Genomic DNA, 9,796 nt, shown 5'->3' with positions numbered 1-9,796 from the left:
GAACAAAGGTACCCTGGCCATCTGAATGACTTAGCTCACAATGTTGAGATGCTTGCAAAAATGCTGCTGAATTATAAAATTATGCTGAATTAAATGTTCTGAGTCTTTGTTCTCTTTTGAATTTATTTCCTATTTAATTTTAGAATTATTTTTTGCACCTTACTGGGTTCAAAATAATTATTGAGAATCTGCTTTGCCATTTCAATTCAAGTCTCTTATTACATTTACAAACATAATTTGTATAAAAACTACCTTTGTGTCACCTTTCCTTAAAAGAACGCTACTCGCTGATGAAGATTTATTCAAAAACATCCCTCATTTGTTTTTGTGTCTTTATACATCTTGGTAATATAGTTGAAACTAATTTAAAGCACATACTTCTTTATAAATAAATCAGTGTCCAATTCATCAGAAATGTGAGTGTAATTGTGAAACAAGTCTTAAATATAAAAAGATTTGCTTATAATAAATATAAAAAAATAATATAGTTTATAAAGTTATTTAGACATATAAATTCATTTGTTAATTTTTGGTAAAGTTCGTAAAGGATTATTTGTCTATCCTTCTTACCATAGTTTTCCCTTCATGAAAAAAGTTCAAATACACCCTTCTCACATGGGTAGTTTTGGTTTCCTCAGGAAACAAAAAATAGCTGTCGGTCAGGCTCGAAAAAGAGCTGTCGGTCAGGTGTCTCATGGTTTTATCTCTTGCATGCCAGACTGCGAATTTAGATTTTCTATCTATGCTGTAATAAATACACAAACTTACCTACCTCTTGTTTATTCTCATTGTGATATGATATACATCAAGTGTTTATTTCACCTAATTCCTTGAAATTGAATTAACTACAAACGTCTTAATATTTTAATGATAGGAGTTAGCATCAAACGTTGGTCAGTGAAAGTTTTCCATTAGCTAAAAAGTTTGGATGCCCTATTTTACGTTGTGACATGACAGCATGATCTTAGAAAGAAAACAAAACTAGTTATCACGTGATACTTTTATTTGATTTTCACATTATTCTTAAGCTCTGTACATGGAATATTAATACTCCTCCTTTTTCAATCTACTGAATTGTACCTGAGTGAAAAATAAAAGTTGTAATATCTATATAACATAACATATGGGCAAAACCAAAATATAATATTCTTGACTAGTCCCTTGGCAGTATTAATAAAACATTTTTTTATATTTTGAATTGATTCCATGTTTCAATCTTAATATTAGTCTTTCTATCATTTCTTCCTCATTAAACATCAAGTAACTTGAGAAAATATTAACAGTTATGTACATATAAAGGAATGTCTTGTTGCCATGGGACAAATAAGCCAAATTATGATTTGGTCCATATACTTAATAATATGAATTTTATTAAAATATTTTTAGAAATAATACTAAATTAAGGATTTATCTATGGAAAATAAAACACTATGACTTTATTATTCCTTGAATGTTATATATTTTCTCTATACTATATCCATTAAAAAAAAATAGTTCATTATTTCACAACTTACACACAAATATCTAGACAATAGTTTTTAATGTAAAAAGCATCTTAGAATATTTTTTTTAAATAAATTTAAATTAGAACAAGAATGTGAATAAATATTTAACTATATTTTTTATTTATATTTGAATTTAAATACTTGTTCAATATCAATTAAAGTAACACAATTTATTGCATTTTTAAGGTTATTGATACATTTTAAAAAGTCTAGTTACATAAAATAAATTGCATAAATTCAAATTATATCTATAAGACTTGAAATTGTAAGTTCCAAATAGTTTTGAATAATTAAACAAAATCAGCTTTTTCTTTCTCTTTTATAAATGTTCTTCAAACACAAGACCCTCAAATTCTTTTTTCTTGTAAGTTTTGCTATTTTTTAACAGTTTAGTTCATTAAACTACACAACAATATCTATAATTCGTCATAGGTTCAGGCGGAAAGAAAATAAATCCGGAATTCTTTTTTATTAAATGTGTTTAAAAGGTATATGGATTCTTAAAGTAATAAATTATTTTAGTGTTATAGTTAATTTTTCAATGTTTCTGTTTTCCTTAACCCTTTCGTTACGAGCCTCGTATTTAACCGGCATCCAAGTGACGACCTGTGTGTACGAGCAACGACCTGTGCATACGTGCGCCGTATTTAGCCGGCATCCACGTAACAACCTATGTGTACGAGTGCCGTATTTAGCCAACATCCACGTGACGACCTCTGTATACGAGCACTGTATTCAGCCGGTATCCGCGCGACAACCTGTTCATATGCGAACTGTTTTCAGCCAGCATAGACTGGATGACCTATGCGTACGAGCTCCGCACTTAGCCGGCATAAACGTGATGACCTGTGTGTACGAGCGCCGTATGCAGCCCCCGCCTGTATGAAACTTTGATAAACACTCTAAAAGCATATTTTTAATGCTCCTAAATATGTTTTGTAAGTCAATGTGTCTGCAGACATTGTTAAATGTGCCCGAATTTTTATCAATAATACTTGCAAAATCTCCTATATTGTTATTTAACACTTAAATAAGAAAATCCGAACAGCTTACCGACATGCAATGTACAAACTTCTCGGCGCAGTGCATCGTTTCAGTGGCGTTTCGTTATGACGGACTGCCATAACGAAAGTGTTATATGAAATTTTTGCAAACGTTAGCTTGAGATATAATAGTTTTATTTTTACGAAAGTGATTTTGTACAGAAATATAAAAAAGAATGTATTTTGCCGTATGAGCCCAAAACCTTGGTTTGAGGAGAGTGATAAGAATTCATATTTATTTCTCAAAGTTCAAATTTTAAAAAAAAATAATAAATGAATAAATAAAACAAGGTAACTAACCTTTATTTCGTCAGGCTTGCTCTGTGAACAAACGTATTCATAAACGTCTTCCAATGTTTCAAAATGTTTCGAATATGCTTTAGAGAAAAATGTCAGCAAATATTTTATTCCCTGAAAGTAAAAATTATTTATATGAATTTTCCATGTTTTAATTCACCATCTTAATTGAAAGTCTGATTTTGATCATAAAAGCTGGACTGTACTTTACGTTTTTTGCTTTACAATCCAAAATATATTTTGTTGATTTTTAATTTATGAAATGAAAAAAAACATTTGCAACTAGTTTTGTTTGGTGAGGTTATATTAGGTTAATTTTGTATGGTCTGACTTACATTATGCTTGTTAATTAGCGCCCATACGATATTTATTAAAAAAAATGTCTCCGTTTCTAAAACAGCACACACACAGTGTGTGTTTTGTTCAACAGGATTCGCATTTCGAACTTCAAAATATAATATTTATATTATCAGAGTACACACATATCTTAAAATATTCTTCGTATTTCAGACTTTTTAAATCAGAGTACTTAACAGTATCATCTCTATAACTGTTATAAGAGTCGTTTGTCCATAGATAACTCTTAACACTTGAAAGACGGGCCGGGATAGTTTGGTTGGCAGGGCACTGGGCCCATGTCCAAGTGGTCGTAGGTTCGATCCTTGCCGGCAGAAGATTCCCCGCGTAGTAAATGGTGACTGATGCACGTTAAATCTATCGAGTCTCAAAGTCCTCCATGTCATAACAAATCAATACCTCTGGGGGTACTGAATTGGAGATTGATCGGTCTCTGATTCAGGTCAAAATTACGATCTGTGGATGAATAAATATATAAATAGGTCCGCCCTATAAACGGGTGTGGCAGAAGTCGAATTCTTAGCCATAGATGGCGCCACTGGAAAACAAGAACGATCGCAAATCCTCTGCTTTAATTGCAACAACTAGAGAGACAGAAATTTAGTCTATACCTATATTGCCCAAAAGCAGTCAAAATGACAGGATTGTGAAAGAATAACTATTGTGCAAAGAAATTTGTTTAAAATTATTATTTTTTATATGTTATTAATAAATATTAACAATAAAAAATTTATATGTTGTACAAAAAGTCACAAAATTCTAAGAAATTGTGTCATTACATACATCATTGCTTTTCTGATAGAAATTAAAGAGCAGTCAAAATGACTTCCTTGGGCAATCTAATGTTAAATACAAAGCAGAAAAGAATATCTCAAAGTTCTATGAGAAATTTCTTGGTATAACAACGTATGCTATGAGTCTTTAATAATAACGACAAAAGACATGCAATAGTGACAAGGTTATTAGAAAGTTGTACTTGTACCTCTTTGCTTAATATTTCTTCACATATGATCGCCTCTTCTCTTTCTGAAAATAAATAATACTCGTCATTTTGAATAATTATTTTTATTTTGTAACCTTTTGACCACTGTTTGTTAATCCATTCCCTTCAATCCCTCTATTTACCCCCTTCCGACATTCATTTTGAGTACGTGAAGTAATTTTTTTTTTTAATCCACTGTAGAAAAGTAATCAATGAATAACCACTAAGCGATATTTCATGCACGATTTCTGCTCCCTCCGTTTTCAATTTAAAATACGTGATGTCAGATTTTTTTTATTTATTTTATCCACTGCGTAATTAATAGGTTATATATTTTTAATTTAAATATTTTGTTTGTAAATCATACTTTACAAACAAAATATTAAAGCAGATGAGTCACTCTCCAGCAGTACCTAATTTGTCATAAAGCCTGAGGAAGCCTGTCTAGGGCCCTCCTCATTGTTAAAAATAATTTATTTTTGACATTTTCCTTAAGAGTTTTCTATTAGAATTATGAGTTAGCAAAAATTGTAATAAATATAAGCTCAAATTTACACTAGAATATCATAATTTACTGATGTTATTAATAATTTAAGGGCACTACATAAAGTAATTTTTTTACAGTTATGACTAAGGGGCCCCTGACAGTTTTGTGCTTAAGGTAGGGTCTCCGTATTTTTAGATCAGGCACTGTCTTCCAGGATCGAAATTCCTTGAGATTATTAGAGAAAAATTCAAATAGTCTTTCAAGATTTAAAATACCACATTTTTAATAGTGATTTAAAAATTAACATGCACAAAATATATCTTATTTTTATAAATTTTGAAAAATTTAGGTTATTTTTTGCAACATAAGACAGCAAATTTTTGGAACATAAGGCGTCTACATTTTAATGTAAAAACATTTTCTAATGTATCTATTTGCCAAAAATTGTGATGAAAAAATTCTCTAAGTGTCTAACAAATTCTCAAAGTGTAAGTCTCAATGCTCTGAAATTTCCGATCTTCTTCTTATCTCCAACTGTTAAGTCAACGTTTTATTCGATCTGGTCTAACTTAGTCAGACCAAGTCGAATAAACGGTAGATTATAATTCTGCCGATGACAAACAGAGAAGACGAGTACAGTTTGTATTCTGTAAGAACTCCTCCCGCCACAAAGTCTGAGGCCGTCTTCTGCTATGGAAATAAGAATATCGCATTTAAGAGAGGGTAGTTTCACTTCACTCTAGGGCTAACACAATAACCTGTCCTTATAACCTCATTTTGTCCTAGTTATACCTCGTTACCATAGTCACCGCCACGAGTTCAGACGAATGGCTAGGGGAGTTCTTACTCTAGACAAACTATACCATATCTTACGATTAATCAACTATAGGGCGAATTAATTTTTAAATGACTGAATTATAAAGAAAAGTTTATTTAATCTTACCCTCACTTAAACAGGGCAAGTCAAGAACGCAAGTTCCGATATCATCATAATCAATGACTTCTTCTTTTCCTTTGACCAATGCAGCCATGACCACAAAAGGCATGAGTAAGTAAAGAAAGCGTTTGTCCATCTCTTCGTCGAAAACGATTATCTCTCTCTAAACTAGAGAATATGGAAAAAGAAATCCACATGACTTTTATAATTATATTTGAAAATCTTAATCCGTTGATCTTTGTTTTAGTCTATGAATTGATTCTCTTAAATAAGAGAGAATCGAATCTATTAAAAATGCAATATAATTCGTGACTGAATTTGAAACAGCATTACTTATTTTATTTTCATGCTTGCTTAGCTTGAGGACAAAGTATACAAAAGATGAATTCATAATGCGGTTAATCTTTCTATTTGTATTAAGAAATAGCAAGCAACACCGTCGCTGGTTCAACTTAAAGCTACATTTTGTTCTGTTGCGCGAACTTAGAAATTTGAAATTAAAATGATATGGATAGATTATTTATCCGCCTTTAATATTCATCTATTATTCTCAGCGTTGCGTTTTTAACTTTTGATTATTTTTCTAAATTAAAGGCTTAAAACTAAAAAAATGTTATGATGAAATCTTATCATTATTACTAAGGCCCGGATTTTGATGACATTTGCATTTTTGGACATTTTTTGTCTTTTAGAGCATTTTTTTAGATTTATAGGGCATTTTTCTTGAAATTTTGGGGCGTATTTTGCATTTTAATGCATTTTTTAAAGTTTGTTAATTTTTTACAATTTTTATTATTTTTTATCAATTTTCATTATTACACTGGCTTCCAAACAATAAAGAAAATCTATAGGATATTAACAAACATCTTTTCAAATTGAAGAAGTCGTAAGTAAGACCGCCTTTTTCAAGTACGCACCTATAACATCAGTAGACGTTGAAAGAAGCTTTTGCAGGAATGAAAATTTACTTTCAGACAAGAGACGCTCGTTTACATTTCAAATTATCAAAAAACATTTAATAATCCAATGTAATTCTGATATTTAGTAATATTATGAGATGGAAGTTGTTATATCCATTACAGCTTCTATACAAAATAAAAATATTTTGGTGTCAATATATTTTCCTTTTTTTTTGTATTTTAGGATATAAAACATATTTTTCAAACTTTAATGAGCGTAGAACAAGCATTGCATTGCTTTATATCTTTTAAATGACTCATAATAATTTTAAAGAGCAAAACATTTTTTTAATTCAATATTTTTACTTTATTTAAGGCATTTTTTTTTTCGCAATTTTTGCATTTTAAGGGCATTTTTTGCCCTTTTTAAGGGCATTTTTTGCACTTTTTAAGGGCATTAGTTGAGATTTTTTAGGTCATCAAAATCCGGGCTCTAATTATTACCATAATACGTAACTATTTCTGATAATCATACTTAAAACGGCATGTGACTTGTTAAATGTTTTAGAATTATTTAAAATTAAATAAGTTAGATTGAATTTTATTATAAACTTCGTCTAAAACTCTATCTCATAATTAACTATTCGCACTATCACAGTTATGCAACATATATTTAACAAGTTTTTATTATAACCTCAAATTCAACGGAAATTTAAAGGCTGGGATAGCTTGGTCGGTAGGGCGCTGGGCCAAGTTCGAGTGTTCGAACCCCGCTGGCCGAAGACTCCCCGTGTAGTAAATGGTGATTGATGCTCGTTAAATCTGTCTAGTCGCAAAGTCTTCCATGTCTTCAAAGTCTTCCTGTCTAGTCGCTAGTCCATAACAAATCAAAACCTCTGGGGGTACTGGATTGGAGATCAATCGTTCTCTGACGATCAGTAGATGAATGAATTGATGCATGAATGGGTCAGCCCTATAAACGGGTGTGACGTATGGTGTGGCAGAAATCGAATTCTTGGCCATAGATGGCGCCATTGGAAGACAAGAACAATCGCACCCCTGTGCCTAAGCAGGCATACGAATGCAGGCAAGCAACGGAGGAAATTTAACCCATTATCGCAGAATTTCAATAAATATATTTTTCATGCTAATACCAAAATATATTCTTACTTATAATTAGAGCACCAGAAAAGAATATATATATAAGAAACAGCGGTGTCCTCAAAGAACTAATAAACAGGATAAAGTTGAAATGATAGCTGAGTAAAACCATTCATTAGACTTAAGTTTCGGATGATTATGTTAAATTAATACTCCGTTGCTAGTTAAGAAAAGAGCATTGCGGTATAAGATTTAAGTAACCATCCGCGATTGCATATAATTCCGTTTTATTTCGTCATCAAATTCTACAAATATGCTTTTAGAAAATATTAAAACTTTGAAAAGTGTAACACGCCAGGCAGAAATTTAATTCGTGCTATTTTTTACGATATATATCATTTTATATAATAGAATTATTAAAAAAAACAATTGTTATAGTTTTGTAGCCTTACTTGAATCCTAGACTTGGCGACATTTCGATAAATAAGAAAACATTCGTTTTAGAAAAAGAAATAATTATATAGCATTGGATTTGATTGGACCACTAAAAATGGCAATTCTAATGCTGACATTCTCTTAACAAATCAAGCGCGTAAGTAAGAATTTTTACTTTTTTTTTTTTTTATTGAAGTGATAAAAGAACAACTTCAGTAGTCAAAAATATCTTAAATATTTTTATTATGCGTATAATTATGTTTCAAATAATTAGAAATTAAAATTCTCACTACTTTATTGTGATAATTTCTCTGTTAAACATTCTCTGTTTTTTATTAAAGCATAAAAAATTTATAAGCAGGATGAATAGTTGATTACTAAAATTGGCTGATACGAATGAACTGAAAATCAAATCTTCAAATAGATTGTAGAATCCATGGATTTAAGTCAACTGATTAGAATAATAAAATAGGTTCAGAATCGAACAATATTTTTTTTTAAATCTGCCCTTCATAATCAAGCAATCGTATCACTAATTAAATCAATCATCAGATTAACATTACGATCTCATTAAATTATTCAAATTAATAAAATAGATTCATTTGATTCGGGTCAAGGATTTATTTGTTCAAAGAGTGATCTGAATCAACTCATCTAATTCGAACTAATTTTTTATATGAATTAGATCTGACTGCCTTGAATCTGTGTTAAAAGAAAAATTCTTATTAACAATGTAGTACCCTATTATAATATTGATAATAATTTATTGTTTTCAATCAACTAATTTTAATTAGTGTTAAAATAATGATCCCAATTAGCAATTAAGTACTCCTTTCTAATGATGATTTAAATCAACTAATTTGAATCGGTGCTAAAATAATGATTCAAACAAACAATCCAGTACTTAATTTTAAAATTGATAAGAACTGTTTTGAATAAACTCACTTAAATTGGTGTTAAAATAATTATTCCAATTAACAAGTTTCTGCTTCTGATGTTAAAAGCAGGAAGTACAAATTTGAAAGTCGTTATCAGTTAAAACTGGTGTTAAAATAATGATTCCAATTAACAAGTTTCTGCTTCTGATGTTAAAAGCAGGGAGTACAAATTTGAAAGTCATTATCAGTTAAAACTGGTGTTAAAACAATGATTCCAATTAACAAGTTTCTGCTTCTGATATTAAAAGCAGGAAGTACAAATTTGAAAGTCGTTATCAGTTAAAACTGGTGTTAAAATAATGATTCCAATTAACAAGTTTCTGCTTCTGATATTAAAAGCAGGGAGTACAAATTTGAAAGTCATTATCAGTTAAAACTGGTGTTAAAATAAATATTCCAATTGACAATTCAATTTTTGCTTCGGATGTTAAAAGCAGGAAGTACAAATTTGAATTTCGTTATCAGTTTATTATTTGCAGATGTTCTTAGCAAAATATGCAATGATGAAAAACCTTCGGCCAAGTTTGAGATTAAGTCGTGATGAATGTTAGCTTGAAATTCATCACCTGTTTACGCACATTGTATAGTAAACATGTTTGCACAAATGAATCGAATTCTAGACGTCAAAAAACAGTATCGATTTCCTTTAGAATTTTAAGTCGAAAGGTACCTCACATGTTTAGCAATTAATATACAGGAAATTCGATTATGGCAGCCCTTAATGCATATTCTTAGACTCCTTGACAAGTGGTTAATAAACTACACACTTTAGATGTCGCAAATTTAGGCAAGGGAAAAACAAAATATTTTATTGA

General features: G+C 30.3%; 2 protein-coding genes across 2 annotated transcripts in view; one reads left to right on the top strand and one right to left on the bottom strand.

Moving 5' to 3' along the window:
• Window positions 1-9,796, top strand: part of LOC107456859 (voltage-dependent anion-selective channel protein 2) — a 111,306-nt gene that overhangs the window by 7,013 nt on the left and 94,497 nt on the right. The window lies entirely within an intron of this gene.
• On the bottom strand, window positions 986-5,812 carry LOC107456858 (uncharacterized). The gene is made up of 4 exons (XM_016074825.4): window positions 5,615-5,812; window positions 4,185-4,228; window positions 2,849-2,959; window positions 986-1,080 (listed from the first exon to the last, which is right to left on the bottom strand). The coding sequence occupies exons 1-4, from the start codon at window positions 5,742-5,744 to the stop codon at window positions 1,045-1,047; spliced, it is 321 nt and encodes a 106-aa protein (XP_015930311.2). The 5' UTR covers window positions 5,745-5,812; the 3' UTR covers window positions 986-1,044.

Source organism: Parasteatoda tepidariorum, chromosome 6, assembly GCF_043381705.1.
Source record: "Parasteatoda tepidariorum isolate YZ-2023 chromosome 6, CAS_Ptep_4.0, whole genome shotgun sequence".
Classification (NCBI taxonomy): domain Eukaryota; kingdom Metazoa; phylum Arthropoda; class Arachnida; order Araneae; family Theridiidae; genus Parasteatoda; species Parasteatoda tepidariorum.
The sequence above is the reverse complement of the archived record's forward strand: the minus strand, read 5'-3'. Positions and strand labels throughout refer to the sequence as shown.

Excerpts from the sequence above, each read along its gene's own strand:
- LOC107456858 (XM_016074825.4), bottom strand. The coding sequence starts at position 5,744 with ATGGACAAACGCTTTCTTTACTTACTCATGCCTTTTGTGGTCATGGCT. Across the intron at positions 4,229-5,614 it reads CTTGCCCTGTTTAAGTGAGG|AAAGAGAAGAGGCGATCATA; the intron begins GTAAGATTAAAT and ends ATTTATTTTCAG. Across the intron at positions 1,081-2,848 it reads GCAAGCCTGACGAAATAAAG|GTACAATTCAGTAGATTGAA; the intron begins GTTAGTTACCTT and ends TTTTTCACTCAG.